At 40.4% G+C, this 26,371-nt stretch overlaps 1 protein-coding gene and 1 long non-coding RNA gene across 2 annotated transcripts in view; one reads left to right on the plus strand and one right to left on the minus strand.

The window, feature by feature from the left end:
* Positions 1-14,203, minus strand: part of si:dkey-106n21.1 (solute carrier family 23 member 1) — a 41,976-nt gene extending 27,773 nt beyond the window's left edge. Inside the window, exons 1-3 of the mRNA XM_040132308.1 lie at positions 14,173-14,203; positions 13,867-13,994; positions 5,633-5,776 (exon numbers count right to left, since the gene is read on the minus strand). Of these exons, the coding sequence (XP_039988242.1) occupies positions 5,633-5,776; positions 13,867-13,994; positions 14,173-14,203 (303 nt within the window). The remainder of the gene's footprint in view (positions 1-5,632; positions 5,777-13,866; positions 13,995-14,172) is intronic.
* An 8,794-nt stretch (positions 14,204-22,997) lies between these two features.
* On the plus strand, positions 22,998-25,173 carry LOC120793604. Its single transcript, XR_005708007.1, has 3 exons — positions 22,998-23,480; positions 23,842-24,042; positions 24,700-25,173. It is a non-coding gene; the product is annotated as an uncharacterized LOC120793604 (long non-coding RNA).
* The last annotated feature ends 1,198 nt before the right edge of the window (positions 25,174-26,371 follow it).

Genomic DNA, 26,371 nt, shown 5'->3' on the forward strand with positions numbered 1-26,371 from the left:
AAAGAGGTTTTAAAATGGCAGATGTGAGTTCGTAATAGCGTACCAAAGTACTTTACTTTGTTGTATATTAACCAAAACCAAAAACCAAACAACTAATGATCTACTCTTAGTGGTTGTGATCGTGGACCAAATTCTGTTCTCTCTCAGTGTTACTAATTTGTTCAAAAATAAACATAAAATAATCATGGTATCTTGTTTACATACTCTCAAAGATTATCTCAACTAGAGACAATCTTGCAATGGAATCACACCCAAAGCAAGGCCTGTCAACATGTTGACATTGCGAGACATGAGTACTCAGCAGTTATTGCTACATTACTGATAGGTGTCGTGGCTGGTGTAGTTTTACCTAATGGTTTTAGAGTGGACAGGAATGACTGAAACTGGGATACAGTGATCTGTGACTTAATACAAATGTGGGCTAGGGGTGTAAAGTGGAGGGCCAATGGCCCCTTACCTACTTCGAACCCACCTACTTCTGGCGCCCTTGCTTGGACCACACCTATGTTATAACTCGGCTTTCATTTTGATCTCAACTACACATCTGTAAAGCTTCGTGGCTGTATCTTGTATGGTTGTGACGCTATCGCATTGACAAAATCTGTCCATAGACAGACTGACAGATAGGCAACCAGACAGAAATATAAACACCTGCCAAAGCACTCAAAACCGCCTCTGTGGTAGTTCCAGCTACAATAGGTTTCTGTAGGACCCCCCCCTCACACACACACACACACACACGCACACGGACTCACAAGGTGAAAACAACGCCAGCCACATTGTTGTGGCTGTTGAACATGTGTAACATCAAATCTAATCTGACATTGAATTGAGCATTTGGTGCAAAAAACTGCAATAAATTAACCATCTGGTTTATTCAGTACAGTTGTTTTGTAGGGAGGCAACAGAAGGTCAAGCCAGTCGGGAAAGTTATACAGATCCATGAAGGGCAGATTTGTGTAGTTCCCAAAAGGACATGTTGCAACTTCAAGGATAAAGATGTTGATATTTAATTTTCTTAAATTTTTTGAAAAAACTCCATGAAAAGCCCAACATCTGCAACGAATTGATCCTTAAAGCAAGTGTTGCCTATGTAGCCAAAGAGATACAGCATGTGCTCTCTCTGTATGCCAAAGGCCTCTGTTGGTGTCCAAAAACGGTGTCCATGTGCCTACTCGAGCAGCGTAGTTTATTTTGAGTAATTCCTACATACACCACCCTGCTGCCAGAAATGGTCGCTTAAAAAATTTAGTTTGTAATCATCCACAACTCAAAATAGTCTGACACAAAAACACAATTTACAAAGTCTGAGTTACAAAAGCTGCAAAACTACAATTCCCAACTGTTTTATTATCATTTTATCATTTGGCCTTTTTAAAAAAAAAAAGACACTATACTGTATATTTTGGACCTGTTTTACCTCTTAATTTGGAATGAATAGGTTCAAGATTTAGGTCTCTTCATGACATTTTTTGACAATAACTAAGACCAGCCACATCCTTTAACTCAACCATGTGCCCACAGAGAGTGATCTTTTGGATTATGGTTGAAGTTATAAGTCACACCTTTTTGGTGGAGTGAAGTTATTTCCAAATAAGATTGACACAGGTTTTTTTTCTGTATTAGCTGTAAAATAAAATGTAAACGCAGCTAAAGATAGATGCCACATTAGCCCATTGCTGCCTGTCAAAGTTTAAAGAGATTTAAGAACTGACTGACTAATGCTGGAAACTAGGGAGAAGTCTACAGTAGGTCAGGCTTTGAGATAATGCAGTTGTGGTAACAAATGGTTACGATTTTGCCTCTGTACACCACCCCAATGGATTTGAAACAAAGCTAGCATGATATGATTGAAGACTTTTAGCTTTATTTCAAGGGGTTTAATGAATAAAAAATATTGCAGTAACCATTTTTGAATTACAGCCATTTTATACATAGTCCCTCCATTTTAAGGGGCTCAAAAGAAATTGGACAAACCAATATAATTAAAAATATAATGAATATATTTAATACTTGGATGAAAATCCTTTGCAGTCAATGACCGCCTAAAGTCAGGAACCCATGGATATCACCAGATGCTGAATTTCCTCCCTTGAGATGCTTTGCTAGACCCTTACCACAGCTTGCTGCTTGTTTGCCCTCAGTTTTGTCTTCAGTAAGTCAAAAGTATGCTCAGCTGGGTTGAGGTCAGATGACTGACTTGGCCATTGAAGAATATTCCTTTTCTTTGCCTTGAGAAGCTCAGTGGGTTGCTTTCGCAGTATGTTTTGGGTCATTATCCATCTGTACTGCGGAACACCGTCCCATCACTTTTGCAGCATTTGGCTGAATCTGAGCAGACAGTATTGAACAATACACTTCAGAATTCACACTGCTACTTTTATCAGCAGTCACTTAGTCAATAAACACCAGTGATCCAGTTCCGTTGGTGGCCGTACACTCCCATGCCATAACACTGCCTCCACCATGTTTGACAGATGATGTGGTATGGTTTGGCTCATGAGCCGTTCCTTTTCCTTCTCCACACTCTTCTCTTCCCGTCATTCTGGAACAAGTTCATCTTGGTTTCATCTTTCCAAAGGATCTTGTTCCAGAAGTGGGAAGGCTTTTTTAGAGGTTTTCTGACAAAGTCTTATCTGGTCTTTCTGTTATTGAGCGTTATCAGTGGTTTACACCTTGTGGTGAATCCTCTGTATTTACATTCATTAAGGCATCTCTTGATTGTAGACTCTGAAAGTGATACGCCTAACGCTTCCAGAGTGTTCTTGTCTTTGTTTTTTTAACTCCGTGATGGCCTCCTTCATTTGCATCGACACCTCTTTGGACTGCATATTGAGAGTTCCCATGAGCAAATACCAAATGCAAATTCAACACTTGGAATCAACTACAGACCTTTTACAGGCCACACCTGGCCATGGAACTGTTTGTCAGTCAATTGTCCATTCAATTTCTACCCTCTGTAAATTAGGGACTATTTATAAAAATGGCTGTAATTCCTTAATGGTTAATGCTACATTTTTGTCAAACCTCTTCAATTAAAGCCGAAATTCTACACATATTGATGGCTTCATTTCAAATCCATTGTGGTGGTGTAGAGAGGCGGAATTACGAAAAATGGTTCACTGTCCAAATACTTACGTTTCACAAGCTATTTAATGACATGATGTAGCGTGTAACTTTAGTGAGCAAACATTAGTGTCAAAACAAAAGTCCAAGATGTGGTCGACACATGTGGTCTTCTGAATTTGTTTCAGTCAGCCACCTGGGAATTTACAACTCTTCCATTTCGGTCAACTCCTCCTCTTATGTATTTCCTGTTTAAGAGACACAGCCTCTCAAGTCCCCAATGAAACTTGCCGCCCCCTGCGTTAATGAGCATTAACAGACCCTAATCTGGTAAATGCTGTCACCTATCCGGGTTTCAGTTGGATGTTTTTCCTTTTCAACAATGCCAATACCAAATGTGCGGGCTGTCAGTAGCCTCCATTGAAAAAGATCATTTTCAGCCTAAGAAAAATTTTTCACTTGGACCTCATTATTAAAGTAGCAGTAATGTACTTCTGGATACTGTACCATTAAATTTCTAAAGAAAATTATCAGTTTAATAACAAAGAAGATTCACATTTGACAAGCCAGATCCAGAAGATCTTGGGAATTTTGATGATGATGGGTGATCCTTTCAATTGTAAACGAAATATAATGAACATGTTTTGTAAAAATACATAGTCACTCAAAAGAACACAGACTTTTGTGGCTGGGTACCACATAGGTCTCTTACAGGAAGTCTGAGAAACGGATGTTGTTCAAATAAAAACAGTGAGGTTGGAGAAAGTTAATGACCCCTTTGAAAAAGAGGTACTCACAGCTGTAAAAGTAATAGGATCCAACTTGAAGAAAAAAAAAAAAAGACCCAGGGAAAAAAATTTCCTTGGGTAGAAAAACTTGTCTTTCTCCGGGAAGCCCACTCTTCTTTTATTTTTTACATGCAGCCAGGTGCCATGTCACGCAGCACGCTCCAAAACAAATATTGTCCTAAAAACAAGTGCTAACTGTACTAGGCTGATGCAATGATGAGTAACATTCAAAACATGTCTTATCTCACTGCAAATAACTTCCCTTAACAGTAAAAGACTTTAGTTTTTATCTTTGATGTGTTCCATAACGTGTGCTGACTGAATGTTTTCTTCAAAGAAATGCACATAAACAACAATAAAACACTGGAGCAAACAAGCAACTAAGCGGCCAAATACTTATAATTATCACAGCAGTCTTTCGATAGAGACATGTCTTGTTTCACACTCCCAGCTGGAAGGAAAAAACTTCGCTTTAAAATATCCTAAAAAGTACTATTCACTTTAAACACAGTATGTTCCTCATTTTTCCTCCGCCTGTGGTTCAACCTAGGGACTTTAATGCACAATAAAAACTAACAATATTGCACTCTTACTTCCTGATTCATGACCAACACTCCAGAGCTTATCCATTTTTCAGGACTTCCTTGTAACTAATTTTACTGCATGATTCCAATGTCATGGCTGCTCTGAAATCAAACTCATGACCTTCTGGTTTTTCTGATTTTCTTATGTAAGCACAGGTACCAGTGGGTAAGACTTTTTATCATGTCCCTTTTCCTATATAACCTGTATATTAGAAATATTGTCTTAATTTATTAGTTTTCTGTGGAGAACGCCTTCCCTCGCTATAAAAAAAACCAAAAAAAATGAGAGGAGTTTTCTCCAACATGAGATCTGGGAGTATAATACATTTTGAAATGCTGAGAAGCGATGGATTAAGGGATGTCAGGTTTAAGGTCAGAATCAAATCCCGGTGGATTACTGACATAATTTAAGTGACAGCTGCTCAGAAAAGGGTGTAACATCTTCCAAATCAAGTGCTTCGAATTTTAAGTACTGTACTGTAACTTGTTATAAGCACTGTATATCAGCCTTTAATGTTTTAACATTTCAATATGAATAACCACATGACTTGACAGCCCCCCCCCTTTCTAGTTTTTAGACTATAAGAAGAGACTATAGTTTCTGGAATGAACAAAACAAAACAAAATCTATCATAATTTCTTACAGATGCAGATATTTTTCCAAAAAGGACCACCCTCTTTATGATGGGAACTAGCTTGGTTGATAAAGTAGGGTTTGAAGTTTAAGGAATGCAACTGGCGTGGCCCCTAGTCTCATGTTTTGAAAGTCATTAGTCATTGCTTAAGATGCAATATGGAATATTGATAGCAATATAGAACCCTTTAGCATAAAGTAGCAGCTGTTTATTCTTTAAAAAAAAAAATTCAAATAGTTTCTTTTTCACTTTTGCTCCATGTACTGTACCATTCAGTATATTCAATATACTATACTTGTAGGCAGTAAAAGGGACGTATATAGTTTAAAACTCCAGTAATAGATATTATTTATATAAGCACTGAATTAGATTAGTTAATGTAAGGTTAAAAAGGAGTTGTATTCTGTTTTAGCTACTTTCTGTCTTACAGTTTTACAGTACATTTACTGTTTCATTCATTGAAGGTTTTCTACAGTACTTTCCAGTTTATGGAGGACAACAAGATTTGCTGCAATGATAGCAATCAAACAAGACCAAACAAGCCATGAGATTACTTTACCTGGAAGCCGAGCAGAATGCAGAGGTACCACGGTGGCCTGTCATTGAGGGAGTATACCAAATCTACACCTTTGTCCACAGTCTCCTCTGTGTGTGGCTCCCCAGTGTCCACTGTCAGCTGTGGCTGATCATCATTGTCTTTGCCCTTGGGGAGAAACACAGCAAAGGCAGACGAGTCATCAATTCAGCGACGTATTTTATCTGAGCAACATCAAACTAAAAAAAACAATGTTTTCTGTTTCATTTCCAGCCTGCTGGACATTTTCTGTCAACAGTCGTACCTCAAACCAGTCACTCACTGTTGCTGTGAGCATACCAGAGACTCTCACAGAGCCAAAGGTTCCTTAATTGTTTTGCTTTTTTTTCCTTTGTCTTTGAAGCTGAAGGTAGTTTGGGGAAAGAGTTCTACCTTCGCTGTGATCTAGAGCTGTTGGTTCGGTTTACTTCAGATGAGAGACATAAATTCTGAGCATACATAATCTAATTTAGGTGCGTTATGGCGTGTGGAACATCTATGTGACCAAAGTTAGAAACGTTTTCAAGAGGCTCCCCAATAGTTGATAGTTGATAGGTGATTATAGCACCTGGGAAAGCTGGTTAAATATGAGTCAACAGTCGCCTTGTTACAGCGTCGGGTAGCATTATTTCTGTTGTACTTACTCTTATCAGTTCACTCTCACTTTGCATTTCCTTGAATGAATCCCTGCTGAAGCTGTCAGGATTTGTTTCACCAACTGGTCCACTCAACAAAACAGCCTCTTTCCTGACACCGCGGCCTCCCCATATCTCCTGCCTGGTCTAATAATCCAGTGAATCCCTTTTGCTACAAGCTTCTTATATATTTGTGCCTGTCATTTTGCAGCTGCGACTTAAAGTGAGCTCTTCACCAAGGTTCTGCTCGTTGATAGCTGTCTGTTGATATTTAATATTGATCTTGTTTTTAGGAATCTTGCGCTTTGAGAACCAGGGACAGCCTGCTAAGTGACCCTCAGACTGGGCAAGGTCTGGTTTGTGATTGTCCTGATGAAAAGCCTGGCAAACAAAGTTATACTTTCTCCTCAGGTCCTCTGTCAAACATGCCCACAAGCACGGTGACTGCATCAGCATTGCAATTGGAATTGTTATATGTGGAAGACATCTGCAGAGACCAACTGTTTTATATATAAAACCACTTATGCATGTGTGTTTGCTGTCCAAGTCCATTTGTGTTGCTCTGTCCATTTGAGTAATAGGACTCTAAATCTGGAAAATGGGTGGTTGTTTCAACTTCTGCCCATAAAAAACATGTATGGCAGCAGCTACTAGTAGTATGAAAAGTATGTGTGAGTGTGTGGGCCCACTCCGTATTATTCAGGTTTAACAAGCAGGGACATTTTACTGAGGTCTGGGCCTTTGTTCCCTTATTTTTTGGCTCTAACTACTGTTTAATGTCTGCAGTATGACGCCGACAGCGCCAGAGGTTCAGTTCTCTCCGGGGGTAACATAACTCTGTTGGAACTTTACATCAAAGTGTCGTCCAAATTACTCAAGTTATGTTTACTCCCTCATTGAGGCAAAGTCATAAATGTTTGCTGGAGTCACCTCAATTTACTCTCACAAATACCCAAGGAACCTTGAAACCAGAGATCTTATTTATATTTCCTCTATTTCCTTGAAAGGGTTTTATTCCTGGAAATGCGCATTTTTCTTTGCGATTTATATCGTTTTGTTGAGATCAAGAACGAAGCAAATCACAGGAATGTGAGAAAAATGGATATCAATTGTGGTCCTCTTCTTCGGGTGTGCAACGCTGAAGGCTTTGGCTTTCCTCCCACTATCCAAAGACGAGGAGAAGGTCAGTGGGTTCGGTACGGAGGGAAACAAGTCTTCATGATAGTGAAAAAAAAAAAAAAATCTGATACACAGATGAAAGCAAGTTTTACAAATATATACGATGATTTATTTAAAAAAAATGTGGTTGATGTGCAGAGGCACATGAATAAAATTTTTAAATATCTGTTTGTAAATTTTGTTTTTATGTGTATATTATCAAACACAATTTTGACGCTACTTATTTCTCTCCATAGGTTAGAGGTCATAGGTGGGAGGGTCTCTTATTTGTGTGCCATCCCCGTGACGGACAGGCAGCCCATCCCGTCCAGGTTTTTCTAGGGGCGTTTCTATGGCATCCTTTGGGAAAAAAGCGATAGCTGTTGATGGCGGTGTGTGATTTGTATTAATGACTATGAAGATCGAGCGATCTTTAAGGGCAGCCTGACATGCGAGACCATGAGCTGCCTTCAAATGCAAAGAGGTCGACTCCCTCTTAAAACAGGCCACATGGGACAGTATCAAGTGTAAGTATGCCTGGTTTGCTGGTTACATGTGTGTCAACACTGTAATATTAAAGAGTAAGAAATTATAATTCTCTATGAAAAAACATCAGTCCTTATGACACCGATTAGTTAATGCTGTGGCTGATCAGTGTATTCACCAAAAACTCTCCGACTTCTGTTTTCAGGGCGGTGCATTTTTCTATCGTACATTTGCATGTACTATATATTATGGGATGTCCCATGTGATCCATGAGCTGTTTTCAAATGCAAAGAGGTCAGTTCCCCCTTAACGCAGTCCACATGGCCCCGTGAGACATATCAATTTCCAGAGTGTTTGTACAAGCTTGGGGCTCCGGAGGACGTTCTTGTTTGAGGTGTAAGTCGGTAGATGGCACCAGTGGGTTCGACCGTGGGAGAGGTATTCAGGGGCTGTTTGAAGGGTTGTGAGAGGTGGGGCATTGTTGATTGTGACATATGACATGGGATTGCAAGGACAGGGTGCAGCAAAATTCGGCAGTAATCTTGTGGGGAAAGAAAGAAAAAGATTTTTTTAAAAGGGGAAGAGGTACAAAAAAAAAGTGTGTAGGGAGCCAAGCAACGCTTCGACGTGTACACAACTAACAACTCAGATTACGTCCTCCCAAATCGTAGAGAAACTACAGTAATGCTTGGAATTGTTTCATTCAGAATGAGGAGCTTAAAACACTTAGCGAGTCAGGAAGTAGATAAAGGAGGCTCTGCTGTGTCATGTGGCCTACAGTCAGTCATGTAAAGCTGTTGGTTTGTCTACTTAAGATATGTACACATGTACTGTATATAGGAACCGGGAGGAGAAGAAAAATTTACATCATGCCATGGTTTTAATTTTGATCAAAACTTTGGATATTATACAGCAAAATAGCATGGGATCCCCCTAAGGTTCAACTTCTCCCTCTTTTTGGTGGAGGTCAGAAACCCGTAACCCCGACCCCTCGGCGCCACCCTCAGTTTGTACCCTGGGTGAAATGGCATAAGGACGCTGGTCACATTTCTGTCCTGTGTACTGTGTAACTCAGGCAACGTCAGAAACCACAGTCTTAACGTTGGCGGAGTTTTCACTGTGGCAATAGACTTTTGATGTACGGTATTACATCACATTTCGTTTCATTTTTATTCATATTTTCTTTAAAAAAAAAAAAAAAAAATTGCACACCAACATTTTACTTTTAAAAATGCATTGAAACACGTGTGTAGAAATTAGCAATAATATATCAGCTTTAGAAATCCCTGACCCTGTCTGCAGTTTTGGTTGAGAAACTCTGGTTCATTGGGCAATAGAGAGACAGGAGTGAAGGGGGGGGGCAGATGATGACATAGAACAGGGCCCATATTGTATTTTAAGTCGTGGCTGTGATCCTGCTGTGCGTGAATGCTTTCAGCACAGAGTTTAAAATGTTATAATTCATTCATTCCAAACCATCTATCTTTCTCATTGTAATCTATAATATCAGCAATTATTTATAGCGCCTGTACAATTGCACCACCCTTCTCAGTGGATGCCTGAAATATGACACACTAGAGCCAGCAAACGAGATGAGATCCAGACTGCCGTGAATGTAAGGATAACTCCCGACAAAGTCCCATGACTGCACGCAAGCTGCGCGCTGCAGCCCTGCTGGGTCTCGGCGGGTTGGCCTGGCGTCCGGTCAGCGCTTCGAACAAGAAGGAGCGCAGCCGGTCGTGTACATCCCACCGCTGCGAGGGTCATATGACAGAGACACACCGTGCAAACTGTGGGCCCAGCTGCAGCGCATTTCCCCTCCGGCTTTCGAGGTCCTCCGGCAGGTAGCGTGCGCCGGCATTCGCTCCGGGGCTTGCGTGGCCGTTTGCTTCCATCTGCTGGTTATCTGCCGGCACTCCAGTGAACATGGAGGAGTCCAACAGAACAAAACAAAAATACTGTCCCTGCCACTAAATTCCAAAAAAAAAAATCACATTTTCTCACTTATTTTTTGTGGTATCAGGACATGGGTGCTGCGTGGTGTTTCTGTTTAGGTTTGCAGATATTGCCCTCAAGTTTGTGACTTACTTTAATGATTAAAAAAAAAAAAAAAAATGATTCACTCAACAGCTCTTTCCGCAAACAAAACTCCTGACTGTGTTTTCTGTGGATTAACCTGAATAACAGGACACTTTCTGTAGAAAACCATAATTTTTTTCACCTCCATTTTATATGGGTGGCAGCAGAAATGTCAGAGATTGGATATCACAATAGCCAAGTGGTAAAATTGAGCATGTAATTACAATTTCTCCGGTTTGATTACAGCTGGCGTTTGTTGCATGTCTACCAATTTAAAAAGGCAAAGATGCCCCAAAGGACTGAAGTAAAGTAAAACTATCTGCATGGCTGCAAACCGTCGGGTAAGAAAACACGGATTTTTGTGCGTGCGGTTCCGGTGAACTTGTTTAAGTAATTTCGGAAGTAAAAGTAGAATTGTTAACATGGAAAACACACAAAAAATATGTGTAAAAGCCATATATTCAAAATGTCACTCAAATAAAAGCATTAACAGTAAGTAAATCTAAGTTAAGTATCATAAATGATCTTCTTACTGTGAGTAACCGACAATGTCAGTGTCGGTCCAGTTGGAGGCCTCACTACTTCATTGTACTGCTAAGTGAATGTGAAGATTAACACAGTCTTTATCAGTTGATTTCTCAATCTGAAAAGCAGTGACAATCACAGCCATCAGAAAAACATGATGGATTACAGAGCAGGCTACGTCGTTTCTTCCTAAAATGTAGTGAATCGGAGAGAGCAGGAAACCGATGGGGCTGAAAGTGTGGTTAAGCATCACCGAAGGTGGCTGGCGCAGCTATTTAGCGCCCGGCGTCATGTGCCTTCCACGTCACAGCTGTGATGATGCGGACAGTCACAGAAAATCGGGCGTGGGAGGACCAATTCATTTGCTGGCTGCATGGATGATCCTCGAGAGGCTCTTCATGTCAGCGTCTGCAAAGCAGACTGAGGAGAACCCGGGAACTGGTTCAACGATGCTGCGGGGCAGCAGGGAGACCAGCGGTGCGCCAGTCTTTAGATTTTCTGTGGGCTGCATCTGTGAACGTGTGTGCTGTCCTGATTTAAACCCACGTCATTGTTCGGTCTGATAGCAAGACAGAGCAGTAACCTCAAGCCTTAACCAGCTCAACCTTCCCTCGCTTGTGGGATGCTGAGGTGAAGACCGTTGTTGTCGTGCTATGAACTACGAAAAGCAATACAGAAGCATCACCTGCATGTTTGCAGTAGAAATGAAGGGGAAAGGGGGGAACTGTACTAAGTTACTTATTATGCTTACACGTGTTAATCTAGATGCTAAAAAGGTCACCGGCCCACTATCTTGTTTTTTTCAGTTTTGAAAGTAAATGTTTACAAATGTATACAAGCCGATTACTAGTTAACTAGCGGCCTGTCGCTGTCGACTCAAAGTACAATGTGAAAGGTTTTTTTCTTGAGTCTGGGACCTTTGCGATGCTTGTTTGGAATTCCTCCTCAAGCAACCGAGCTCCCTCCCGGACGGCCATCACTCCACTTGTCGATGCGGCATCTAAACCCAACACTGAGGTCAAGGCTTCTCAGCTCCTTAGGAGGTAGCATCAAATGCAGCAATTATAGCTTTTCGCCATTTAAACTTTGCTAATGTGTTTGGTGTTTGCCACTGGTTTAGCTACGTCCCCTGCGCTGCCCTCACCGTGCGCTTCCAAAAGCAGTATCTCGATCTTAAATATTAAACTTATTTTAGCCTACCTCACCTCTTATACCTTGTTCTCCCACTCCCACTGTAATGTACTTACCTACAACTCAAAAAATACTCATCATTTTCATCTGCCAATATTTTCATTTGATATAAACAGCATTTACATTCAGAACTGTGGATCTTAAAGCTTGACACACCTCAAGTCCTGTTCGAGGAGCCAAGTGCTTTTGCTTTTCAGTTTTGTTCCCTTCCCTAGCCATGAAAACAGAACTTTCTATTAATTAATTTAGTTTGTAACAAAACAATGTAAGGCGATATTTATTGCTTTTACGTTTTGCCAGTTATTTGTCCCCTCCAGAGTCATTTCCAATGAGTAAACACTAGAATGAGCCTCAAACCTTATTGTCATTTTAAAAACACCACCAGTGAGGAACTCAAGGGTCAGAGTTACTGTACCATGACATGTTCCTGTGACCAGAGGTATCTACAGTTCATTTTCGCATGAAGCCGGCCTTTGTTTTTGGAGTTTAGCCTCTGTCCTCTGTTGATACCTGAAACCTTAAAAGGACCGGCAATACCGACTTCCCCTGGACTCAAAGCTGCACTGGCAAACAAACGCTCTTTTGTCTAAACCGCATGAAAAATGGGGGAAAGAAAAAATGCAAAATAAAAAAAAAACCCACATTTACTTTCCCATTAGATTGTCTTGCACTGGGGAGCTCCAAGAAAGACTGTTGTGGCAAAGACATACACTGTATCAGGTGTACCACATAAAAAAAAAAAAGGTCCTGTTTCCATAACAAAATCCAGGTATGCATGTCATGTACACACACGCCGAACAGCATGAGGAAAAGATAGGTACATTGTGGGTTTCATCACTGAACAGATATGAAATATCCGTCGTTACAATCTTAAGTTATAAAATTATCAAACGAAATAATATCAAAACAAAATGCCAAGATGCGGTGTCGGGGGTGATGTTAGCTATAGCAGCAGGACAGTTGGGAACATCGCTATCTGGAGCTTGTGTGCTGGCTCTGGTAAAGCGTCCTCTCTGCATGTTGCTGATTTGCAGCAGCAAGTGTGGCGACAGTCCGCTGTCTCGTCGTTTGCTCCATATGATGGGATTTGAGCGTGAAACGTGCAAAAGGCTTCACTGCCACAAAGACCTGAAACAAACGTTTGCTAGCCCAGTGGGATCATTTCTGATTGATGCATAATTCGAAATGCTATGCCAAGTACCGTGACCTTCCGTGCTAACTTAGCTACAGAATTACTGTCCCCTCTTCTGTCACTGTAGTTTTGTTAAAACAACCTCAACAACTAACTCTCACTTCTTTTTAACCCCGTCGTGTCTTGGAAGCTGTTTGTGTTGGGTTTTTTTTTTTGATGAAGTATGAAAATTTAACCTGGATGCAAACATTGGGAGGCCTGACTGATTTATTGATTTATTATTATTAAACCCTAGTACAACATCTCGGAATTTACTCCATGTCAGAGTCTCTTTCCAAGTGTTGACAGATTGACGTGTTTGCACATCTGCGTTCGAAGCTGCATGGTTTGTTTTGTTTTCCCGTTTTCCGAAATTCTTCCGATAATTGGGATGGGGAGAAAAAAGGGGAAACATCAACCTTGGGCTCAGCTTTGTACACTTGCACACACTGTGAAGCCAGATCTGTTTACCATTCACACACACACACACACGCACACACACACACACACACACACACACACACCACGTCCCCACTTCAATATCCTCTGTTCAGTTTCTGTTTCTTGTTTAAGGTTTTATCAATGACCATTTCTAGTTTCAGCTCGGAGATCTCTGATCCGTCCCGACTACAATGAAGACTGAGCTTTACCGTATACTTTGAAACCATGCAATCGATTTCACTGAAATATCCCGTCTGTGTGCGGGACACATGCACACTTTGGTCATTTCACATTCCGCACTGGCTTACATTTAGCTCTTAACGCTGTAATGTAAGAAGAAAAGCACTGTACTTCCCCTCCTCTTGGTCTGTTTGTTAAAAAAACTACTTCCATATCAAATATATTCATATTAAAAATAATTGCACGAGACTGTTTTACTTACAGTGCCACCTCAGTCAGTATTTGAAATTTCTGTTAGCGTCACGAGGCCACACTGAAGAATTAAGAGAGAATTAAAATGATGCTTCACTTACCGCAAATGCAGGATTGACTGTTCCCTGTTCTTTGAGTCCAAGCTCGATTTTCTCCTCCGCAGTGAGTTGCATTCTGATAAACAGGGCAAGGTGGCGTGTATAGTTGCCTCTGAGGAGCTGAGTGGACCCTACACAAATGCACAGGCACACACGGCGGGAGTAAAACCGACTGGCTGCGGACCTAGGAGGACGGTACGAGCGACCGCTTCAAGTCGCTAGGGAAACTGAGTATCACAGTCAGGGAGAGACCGGCTCGGTTATTTTGTAATCTCCAGCAGGAGAGGAGTGAATGTAGGCTTTAATTACCCTGACTTACAGTCATGTGCCTGCTGTTCATGACGACTGGATCCTATGAGAGTGTACAAGCATGTTTGTCACATGAATCTTTAATTTGTCATACGTGTTAAGAAGGTCCTCTCTCATTATAAGTTTGGAGTTAACGACTCATTGGGAACAAGTCGGACTGTGAAGCGCTTCACTGGATCAGTCTTTGGTGTCCTATTTGATTCCCGGCTGTTCCTCCATTTTTTAACATACTGTAGTTCACCTGTACGACAATGGACACCACAGTATGATGCTTGACAATTAGGCAGGATGACACCCATTAAAATCCGTCCACGTCCCTAAAGCCTGCAGTGATACTGCGTTCATTTCATTCACCTCCGAACTCTGGAACAATTTCTTTTAAATTAGAGAATGTGCATTTTTCATCACAACTTTTAAAACTCAATTTAAAACTTAGCACATAACTTTTGCAACTTGCTCTGACGAAGGATCTTTTTGGTATCTTTCCTTACCGCCAGTATTTATTGTTATTAACCATGAGTGAAACCTGGTGTGGTTTTATCCGGGTTTTTGGTTGCCAGATTGAAAAAAAAACATTTATAAACAGCCCATCATCATTTATAGCTTCTGACTTGATGGTTTGCTGTGAGAGACCTTGGTTAATTATTGATGGCTTATAACTGATCAAGAAAGCACAGGTAAATGATATTCCAACCATTAATAAAGTTAGCTTAGCAACCCTTTATAAACAGTGGCCTCTGAAAAAGTGGTACCAAACTATCACAGTATAATACAGTAATTATTCGATGAATGGGAGGAGGAGTATCATCATGTAGTATGGCCTTTGTTGTTGTTCCTTCATAACCATCCAAAGATGTACCTTAAGCCATTTGAAGTTAAACACTGTCAAACAATATAGTTGCTTCATTGCTCGGGGATAAAAAAAAAAAGAAAGAAAAAAGACAAAAAGAGAAAAGAAGGAACAAATGAATAAATATATTAACAGGTTCTGTGGATGAAATGATACTTTCACTGCCACTTTGGGTTTCAGTGATCATACTGAAGTGTAACAATCTATTGAAAGGTCTTGTTGTAAGTGTCCGACAACCGTCTACAGGTAAGAGTTTTATAAAAGTCCAAAATGATCATCTATGGTTTAAGCCACAACCTTAGTATTTGTCCTTAATCTGTCTTTTTCTATTTTATCCAAAGGTTAAGAAAGTAAATTATTCAGCTTAATTATAAGTATAATAAATTATATATAATTATTATATAATAAATTATAATATATAGTATATACACCCATCAGCCACAACATTAAAACCAGTTACCAGTTACCTGTTGTGGCTGAATATATTATATTATATTATATAGATTAAAAAAAACAGGTAAAAACAGGTAACTGATCCATGTATTATTATAATATTATCAATATTTGTGATGGACCTAAGACAATAATACAGCAAAAAAAAAAAAAAAAGACAGAAAAGTTAATGGCATCCTCAATTTATCATCTTGTAAAAAAGTCCATAAATTGTTTTTTTTATTAAAAAAAGTATTATTCTGTACTTTAAAGTATTATTTCAGAGTTTTCTAATCAATGATATCCTCAGTGTTCCTTGACACAGAAGCACAGATGTCTCCCACATTTATCAATACTATAGGTTTATATTGTGAAAGTTTGAAGTATTTCAGCCTTTGAGAATTCATGTTTTTCCTCGTTATTTTGGTGATCATGGACGGCTTTAAATACCATGGCACCCAGGAGCATCAGCCATCAATGCCAAGGAGAGGAAGTCAGTCACAGACATGAATCCGAGCCTGTTTGAAATTCAAAGTGCTTCACTGATGCGCCTGGCAACAACACGCCACACCATAGGAGCAGAAGTCACCCAAAAACTGACCCAGAATTTGAAACTGAACTGCTGAATGCAATATCTGGTTTTTACAAAAGCATAATCCCCAGGTTCTGCTTAAAGTTAGTGGCACATACAACAGACGTTTAAGCTCGGTCAGTGGTCATTGTTTCTTTCCAAAAAGCACTTCAGGAGCCATAGTTTTCTCCTGTTTTTATGTGCACAGGTCTGTACTTCTGACTTTTTTTTCTTAATCATAGAACCAAATACTTCTTAATGCAGTGGTTCATCTTTTTTACTGATAATGTCTGGCTTACCCAACAGAAAGGGTCCAAGTGCCAGTCATCTGACACTGTCTGTGGAGAAATGAATTGTTCCTGTATTAAACCCTGGACATCTGAAATAACCAATCCCGTTCTAGTTTTCTGTCTGTGGTCCAACAATTCTCTTTTGCGACCCTCTTTCCATGTGTCATTACATGCATTTTCTCCCAAACAGGAATTACTTCCATTTTTATTTTGCCGATGTTCATCAAAATTTTGCATGAAATTCAAATGGAAACTCCACTGTAGAGCTGTAGTTTCTGATCAAGGGATCCACTTCGAACTAAGGGCATTTTGTAAATTGTTTTGCACCTTTTTGAGTCAAAGTTTTATTTTTTGATTGTTCAATAAAATTAAAAAAAAAAAAATCTTCACAAGTTCAAGTTCATTGTCTTGAAATGTCCCAATAATGAAAAAACAAAAACTTATATTAAAAAGGAAAATATAATATACTCTCTCCCTTTAGGCAATTAGATTAAAATTTAGAAGTATAATATGATATATAATTATAAAGGCAGTTCTGCAAGGAGTACTGATATTCCTGGTTATCAGTTTTATATTCAATTTGTAATATGCAAATATTAAATGGTTACAGTCTGGGGCCCGGGGTCTTGTCCCCTTACATATTGCCAAAAAGGTTGTTAACCTATTCTAAACTTTTGAATCCAAATTTGCCAACAATTGAAACCTCATCTGACCCAAAAGCATTCATACTCCTTAGTCCTATGACCATGCATGCTCAGGAATTTGACACGCTCTGGATATGTGAAAACAAACATGAATACTATGTTCACTATCACTGTCCCGCATGACAAATGGGAACCAATTTTCTTGCTAAGGGAATGAGAAATCAGTTTACTCCTATGTCATGGCACGTTTGAAAGACTTGAGAGTGGCAGTCATTGAGAAAAAGGTTCTGTTGGGCTAAGAGCAGTGAGGGCTGATGCTTTTCTAAGCTTGGTATTTGGAAAAAGTAAATTTCATGTAGGGCATTATAAGGTCACATGCTACACAAGTGAGGAATTTGAACAGACTTTGCATAGACTAAACTGCACAAAGTTGGAAAATAATGTTAAATGTACTATTTAATGTTTGTGCTGGATAGAAATGGATGAGAGCTGTAAAAGCTATTGTTCAAAATGTGAATATCAGCATACCTACCCTTATCACGCAAGGTCTCAAGGTGACAAATTCAGAGCTGTGAACTCTTTTTCCAAGACGAACGGAGCATGATATTCAAATTGCATATCCATTTGATTACCACCGACTCAGTCTGACTTTAATTCCTTTCTGGCAGTTTTCTGTGAGCGGAGGATTTGAATTCTCCCCAACAAACTTCATGTCTGCCGAGACGTCATTTTTCACCTGACACTGATGTTTCGTTAGCTAGCGAACAGTTAGCGTTAAACAAACAGGTCTACAGAAAACGGCAGTAAAGGTTGCTCAAAGGACGTTCACTTGTTAAATATTCAAGAAAACTAATTTGAAACTAAAAGTGTGTGGATCTCATTGATCCAATTTTCTATTAGCTAGACACTAAAACAGACAAACTCCCAGCTCATTAGCTAAACTGCATTACTGTTGCTGTCCCCGGGTACATTATCTTTAAAACGGCAAACACCTGCGTCAGGAGTGTTTAGTCAATTGATGTACACCTGCCAGCCGAACAGAATTTTACATTTTCAAATGCACTTCACATGACCATACTTTGGTGTTAAATGTTGTGTTAGCTCTCATAAGGTTAGAGGCCTCATAATTTGAAAAGGTCTCATTGCCGTGTTTCTTTATGATTTTTATATCGTGGGCCACCGTAAGTATTCATGTGTGGCTACGTATAAACTTGCAAAGTGAATTCATCACTACACTGCAAGAGTAATAAATATCAGAATATAAAAATCTGAGCAAAAATTGTAAACCAGTCTTGTCGTATAAGATTTTAGATGCAACCTTTTGTAGGTTTTCTATGCTTAAATGTTTGTCTTCAGAGGTTGTCGCGGTTTTACACGGAGCCAAGCAAAGTCTGTGCTTGCTTGACAAAGAAGCAGTGCAGCTGTTTGAAAAGAAGCAAAACTGAATGAACAAACATTTCTGTTTGGTTCGGTTCACCCCTGAGACTTCTGTTACCGCGTGCGACTGCACCATGTAGCGTTGACTCAATGAGGACGCAGTTTGTGATCGCTCGCTTTAGAAATGTTGCCTGGTGTGAGGATGAATCTCTGAGCCAACTTAGTGAACATGAAAGACATTCAATGTTCTGCCCTGATCAGCCACAGTTTGATTTTCGTATTTAGCTCTTTCTTTATGTTCCTACATCGTCACCACAAAGAGGTCTTGGTCACGGTCTGTATTTCCCAAGGACTTTTTAAACTTGTAAATAGTGTTCTACACATCGTGCTTTTGTTACACTTTTCCGTACACCCCAGAAATCCCTCTTCCTCGATGACGGGCTCCTGCTTGCCTTCAAGTGCAGCTAGGAGATTTTTTTCACAAGGTTGCCGTTGAGATTCTGTATAGCAGGTTTCTGAAAGGATTTGACATGGTTCTACTTGCACTGAAAAGATTCTTTGTACCTTCAGCCTCTCACAGCTCACAACACTGTAGTGAGTGTTTCATGTGATAGAACCAAGAGGAGGGAAAACGTCTATCCTGAAAAAAGTTAACCTTAGTGCCATCTTTTAGCTTCATTTGCAGAAGAAAGTGGCAAAAATAATACCAATACCAAAAAAAGTAATATTCCAAAACACGTTTTGTTAAGTCAAGATGTAACTGTACATGATATAAAATATCTTTCAGATACTGTCTATATTTTTTATAAACACCTGAGTTTAGAGGAGGTGCTGACAAAAGTTGTGTCCAGATGTTTTACTGTGAAACGTAAGAGTGTAATATGTTACCAACCATTTCTAACATTCAGGCAGATCTGGTAGACGTTGACTAATGAAACATGTGAGTAGATGCCCATTGAAAAGAATTGATCAGAGCTTCAATTCCAGGCTTTGATGAACCATGGACCCTTGTGACGCTGTGAAGTTCAGAACAAAAGGAGTTTACACAGTAGCTCCTGACCCGTGGCCAAGCAAGTGATTAGCACAAGTGTTAGTGCTGTCTCCGGAAAGACAGCTTAAATCATCCAAAGTAGGCATAGCAGGAAATCAGGGTGGATTACATGTACACAAAGCATCTGACTTTGACACTAAAACAGTCTCCTCCCGACGGTTTTTAATGGGGTCAACTTTTCTCCAAACTTTGCTAGGCAGGTTTACATGCACAACCATGGTTTTCCCCATCTAAAAGGCTCGCAGGGGTTGTTGCCCAACATGCATGGAAGAATTTTCAAAAAATAAGAGACAGTCAAGACCTGGTGCCGAAACAGCCCTGAGGATATTTGACCCCGATCCAAAATGTGGTCGACCCCAAAATACAACAGTGTGGTGGGACATGAATTACAAAGAGGCAGCCACCATTTTTCCTGAAACTGACAGTTAACACTCTCCATCTCACCTAATAAAAATCTATGATCAAAGCTTATCTTGTGTCTGCTCAGATCCGTTCAGATATTAGACGTGTTGCGTTCACACACGGGCCCACGACATAGAATGGATTAGACTGATTGGACTGAATTGATTTGGAACCAGTCTAATTACGTAAACATACTGCTTAATATCTGCTTCAGATAGCTCGGGCCGCCCCCTGTGACTGTGAAGTTGAGCTGCTGACCATGATCATAACATTATCACTTAAACTTGATAATCTGCTGACACTTGGCATGTTGGGATCAGATCAACTGTCAGTGGATAAAATGCACACACATACTATTTGACGCCTTTAGCAATCCAGATGTGTGTCACAAGAATGAGTCAATGTGTAACTTGGAGGTGCCAGCTTGAGCACCGCGGTAAAATTACTGCTTTTCCGAAGAGTTGACACTGTGACAGTGGCATGTTCTGATGCAACGACGTACATCATTCACCTCCAGCGCGGTTTGCTCCGGTCCAGCAACCAGGGCAGATAAATCATCTCGAGATCAGGGAAAGACGTGTGCGCGACAGGGTCGTTCCACGACAAAAAACAGTCAATGGAGCACGTGCAAATGAAGTAACTTGACATGACACACAAATATCATGGTCCTCATTGTTCATTACCATTAAAGTTTTCCACCACTGGAAACAATTGTTTCTCCAGGGTTGTTCTAAACAGGACCTGAATTTCTAACGTCTCTCCTACGTGGAACCTACCTCTAACTACATGAAACCAATTAATATCTTATACAATAAAATGACCAGATCACATGTAATCTTGAACCTGTCAGACTGATCATCTTCTAGGCTCCTCTGACATGTTCTCAGTATTTTGGCTAATTTACAGTATTTCCCCTAGTGGGACGTATCGGGGAAAAAAAATGTATTTACTCCTTCATATGAGGCGCCATAATTGCTCCCCATTTTTTATAGAATATAAACACGCTTATGCTTGTTCATTTTGTGTGTGACTTAATGCTGTAGAGATGTTTCAGCGTCTGTCTTGATTTAAAGGCAGAAAGCCCGGGAGAATGCATGGCTTACAGTAGTAATGACGACAATGGCCATTCCTGTATGTGACACGTCGGCTGACCTAGGGGATTCCAGTCTTAAGGAAATGGCTTGACACAGGGATAATGTGAGTCATCAGGTTTCATGTAGAAAAGTCGCAGATGGGTGAGCCATGTGTTGGAAAGAGGGGCATTAGCCATCCTCCACTTAATCAGTTGAAGTGAGGTGTTTCCAGCTAGCTACACTTTCCAGCTTTTCAAGATAATTCCCTATGGGGATGTGGAGTCATTTCAAATTAGAGTCAGGGAACTACATAATGGATGAATTCAAATATTAGTCTGAGATACAGTTTGTAATATTAACCTCATCCAGCCTCACAAAGCCAAAATCCAATGTCTAGTTTTCAGTGCATAATTTCAGTATGGAAAATGAGTTGGGCCCCATAGTCCAGAGTGTTGAGAAGGGGATGTAAATGTCTGCTTTTCAAAATTTGTCAGATTTGTCATCGCCAACTATTCAAATGGGAGTTACAAAAATAAACTAATATCAAGTCAGATTTATTGAAGAAGCGATGTTGGTGGATAGGTTGAATATTGTGAGCATTTCTTGAACAGGGGCCAGATTTTTCCAGGTTAACGTCGGGAGCAGAGGCCAGTGCCAGAGGGCACTGTCAATCAGAGAAGGACAGATCAGAACTAATTGGCTTTACTTTAGTGTAGTGTAGTGTTTCTTAATGCTTAGTTCACATTACATGAACTTAGTCCAGATTTTCCCCAGACCAGAGGCAAACTGGCGTTCGCTCTGCGCTGGTAATTCAGCGCTCGATCACCATTTGCGCGCTGTTCAAAGACGCCGTCCAAGAGACCCAGAGTGCATAAATATCTGGACCTGTCAAGGGGAACCAAATCCAGTAGTTTGAGAAAAGCGTTGTGACCCATTGTGACCAGCAGTGAGCGCAGCGACGGGCTATACAGCCGATAGGAGCGCAGGACACGGGGGAGGAGTTGTACAACATCGACAAGCATGGCTACAAGAAAGTCCATCCTCTCTCCCATGTTCTTTTCTTTTTCTCCCTTGTTTTTTCACTGCAAATGAGCACACGGGCAACTGGGATTGCTCGTGTCTCTTGCGGACATCCATTTTTGAAGAAAAAAAAATCCTGTCCCGCGCATGGTATCGCGCCATTTCTCACGTCACTTCCTGCGTGCGTTTTTCGCGACAAAACGCGGTTTGGAGACCAGACAGACTCCTTGGGGATTCCTCCTGGTGAAAGATCGTGCCATTCGTGTCCCACCCCCGTCGCTGATCAGTCATGCAGTGTGCCAACCCCAACAATTTCAAGATTCCCAATTACAAGACAACAAGTTGTGTACTGTGAACAGTACAGCGTTCTTGTGACCTCTAAAGTCACGTAGTGTTTACGTGGCATAAAGAACGCACACACAGTACCCAGCACTAAGCCCCAATAATTCTATGCAACACAAAGGACGGGAAATGGAGGTGCTCATAACTACAATACACAACAGTAAGAAATTTGGGGTGCAATTTAAATTACACTACTGATCATCATTTCAGTTGGGTAAATATCTAATCCAACTATGACTATCAGAGTGTTCATTGCATTTCATGGCACGTGTGGCAGTTCAGCTGATAGACTTCTGCTGCCAAAGATGTTCTGTTGGAAAGACGGTGTTCTCTTCCCTTCTTTTGCGATTTTATGGACGCACTTTAGGCTGCAAACAATTTCCCTGTGATACAAAACCATTACTTATTATCTTCTAATGACTGCGAGGTTTCTGAGGCGACTTTTTTTTTTTTAATACACCTCTCCCTGTGTTGAAACTATCTCAAAATTAAACTGTCCGACCAGAGTTGTTTGCAGCATTTGCATAGGCACAGGAGCATCCCAAAGGAAGCTTACTGGCAGAAACTAGGTGTGTGAGAAACTCTGACGTGCCGTCAGGTACTACATGGCTGATCGGGTCTATGCCCTGATGAGACTGTTACAGACCTGGCAACGAAAGGTCCTTATATAGGCCACACCTGTCTGGGGCAAACGATTGCAGTGATAGACATCAGGTGGAAGCGTTTTGTTCATTTGTTAGTTCCGTTATCCAACATCGTACACTCAGCTATTTAAAAAGATATATATGGGATTTTTCATAAGCCCCTATTGGCTACTGTTTTCTATGTGAACACTGAGTAAACTGTCTTTAAACCGAGACAAAACATATTTTTTAGTTTTTCACAAAGTGACCACCTGTTGTCTGTTGTCATAACTGAAATGGTTTGCTCTGTAGGTGTGGCCACTTTGCCTTAAAAAGGTTTTATCCAAAACAATTACAAATTAAATGACCAAAAAAAAAAAAAATGTGGCCAATATCATCCCAACATTCAGTGTATATCATTCCATTGTGCCAATATAATCGCCCAACCACTGCACTTGCTTCAACCTCATCCAAAACAACATCTGTCCATTTCCGCCCAATCTTTTCTGTTTTTTTTTTTATCCTGTTCGACATCATACTTAACGGGGCGTCCCCAGCTGTCCCGAAGAGAACAGAGAGGAAAATCACATCAGCACTACAAGGCCAAACAGCAGCGTACGATGTCAACAACAGGTGAGTTTGAACAAAGAAACTCGTTCGGGCCAAACTAATGTTTTGAAACAAAGAAATGATCAGTCAAACTGTATCTCCCGCCCTGACAAAGGGATTCTGACCCTTCATTGAGCTCATTTAGATCATTTTTAAAGCACGTAGTGGAACATTTTTTTAATTTGAAAAAAGCTCCTATGGGCAGTGTTGAACTAACATATATATAATTAATTGAACTGAATCATTTTCCATATTTTTAATTTGAAAAAAGCTCCTATGGGCAGTGTTGAACTAACATATATTAAATGAATTGAACTGAATCATTTTCCATACAACACACAAAGCTGTGCATGCTCAAGCCTGAAAACTTATTTTTGTCCACAAGGAGGCAGTATATCTTAAGCCAGGATATGACAATCCTCTGCAGAACAGTGACCGAGCTGGTGAACACACAGGGAACCAGAAGAGCTGAGAGAACCATTTCATATCACAGTGGAACGACCCAGTGCTACGTGTAGGCGATGGAAGCACTGGAGCGGCTGAGATACAAACATGCACAAACTGAAATCTACACACCAAAGCCGAGGTGAACCCGCACAGGTGTTTTCACTCATCTGGCCTGATTAGGCCTCATCTCAGGTAGTACTGAACCCCAGACTGGCACCACCTGTGCGACCTGCGTCAGTGCAAGGGTTTTTAAAATGAAGCACGAGGAAGGAAACAACATGTCCATACTTCATATGGAGACAAATAAATGAACTGACATTGTGTTTGTCTTTTTTTTTCTCATTTCCGCATGTAGCCTGTCATCAACACATCAAGCCGTCATAAAACACAAAACCAGGCAGAGTACTTGCTGCAATGTGCATGTAAACGTATTCTCGCCAGCTCTTTGATATTTTTTTTACAACTTGCAACCTCTTCTCTCATTCCCTTGTCATCTCAGACATAGTGTGAGTCCATAAAGGTGGACTGTGGATAAATTACACCTTATCCGTTCATATTGTCATTGCTTTACAGACCCTCACCACCTCACATTTCTAATCTTTTTTTTTTTTTCATTCATTTTTCACTGTTTTATTCGGTCTCTGCCTGATTTTTGGTATTTCTGAATGAATATGTTTGTTGTATGTGAATGTTATTTAAGCTGAATTCATTTATTTTGAAAGTTTTCTCTCTTGCGCTGCGTCCCAGTGCCATACTACATTCTAAACTGCCTCTCATGGCGTACTGTCTTTTGCAGCTATGCCGAATCACACCGCATGGGACGGATGGCAGATACGGGAAAGACCAACATGTTCACAGCATGTCGTCAGCTCAAGACAGTTGTGTGATCACAAAGTTTTTTTGTGTGAGGGTTAAAAATACTTGAGAACATAACAGTATCAATTAAATTTTGTCTTTAACAACACTGAAGAATAGTCTTTGGCTAACATGTGGCATCCATGTTTCTCTGGTATCGGGCACTTGTGCAAAGCTTAGTCATAATTACAAGTAGGGTGTTGATGTGAACACTACTTACACGCAGGAAACTGGTAATCATTTGGCATGAGTACACAACAAATTAATGTACTTCTCGGCTTTACTTTGTGCCAGAGGACGTTCTGTAAAAAACTTAATTCGACTGCCAATTAAACTACACAAAGTCAAAATATATCTTTAAAGATATTTTACTTTTTTTGTTTTTTTGCGATTGTCTTCTCTCCACCATCTACAATTGATTACATTTTTAGTTCCTAGTTCCTTTAGGGAACAATAGTTTCCATCAACTGCACACTCAAAAGTGTGTCAGTATGTATACTGACTGTTCCGAACACACTGCATACTCAAACACTACACTTAAATCTACTTAGAATTATTAGGTGGTATGCAAGTGGGGCACATCTGGCCCCTGTCCTGTGATGACAATATGTTGAATGTATTAATTAAAGTTTGAGAAAAAAATCCGTTTTATTACTTTGGTGAAATAATTCCCCGCAAAGGTCCTCCCAACTTCAACATGAGCAGAGGTCTCATTAATCCGAATAACCGAAAACACCTGCGTGCGTGCACAGGGCCTTTATTCCCTACAACACAGGCACCCAAATGAAATCCACAGCATGTCAGCAAAAACCATTTACCTACTTCTCCAGTAGTACATGGAATTGTTGAATATCCCGGTGTAAGCAAATTCCCCCGTTTGTCTAGGTCCCTTTCCCTTGTAATCCCTTTAATCGAGTACATAATCCCCATTCATGCATAGGTCAAGATTTACAAAGGTACATTCACTGGACGAACGTGGTAATTCCTAATCTGTAGCCACCACCCCTCGAGGTCATTACATCTCACTGCCGTGCAAGATTATCTGGAGTAATCCTACACCGAGACCCCCGGATTTACACCATGCGGATCCTGGAAGAATTGAACCGTTCACAGAAGTGGGCTGTCACTCCGTCCCTGTGTGTGACTAGACAGGTAGAGAGCTGGAGAGACACATACAGAGGCCGGAAAATAACATTGGACGGGGACTAGTTTCCAGCTCCTCTCAACCTATTAACCAACAGCTTTTAACAGCACCCTCACCTGGCCAATGACATTCATTTCTGTCTATCTTTTTTTAGAACTTCACTCAGGTTTTATTAGTTTTTGTTGTTGTTGTTTTAAACACTCAGGAGTTATGGTTGAAGATTAACCTTAGTCCAAGAAAAAACATAAATAAATAAAAATAAATATATATAGATATATTATAAATTCCTTTTTTTCATTTTGTTTAATCCCTATTAGGGAAACCGGGCCATGAACGACTGCAGGCTTCTCCTTATACAGGCAGGCACAGCGGACTGACTGAAATGGATGAACATTATAGCAGGGCTCAGACCCTGTATTAGACAAAACTGGGGGGTGTCGTTACAAATGGTCTGAGCACGTCTCATTGT

Source organism: Xiphias gladius, chromosome 8 (genome assembly GCF_016859285.1).
Source record: "Xiphias gladius isolate SHS-SW01 ecotype Sanya breed wild chromosome 8, ASM1685928v1, whole genome shotgun sequence".
Taxonomy (NCBI): Eukaryota; Metazoa; Chordata; class Actinopteri; order Istiophoriformes; family Xiphiidae; genus Xiphias; species Xiphias gladius.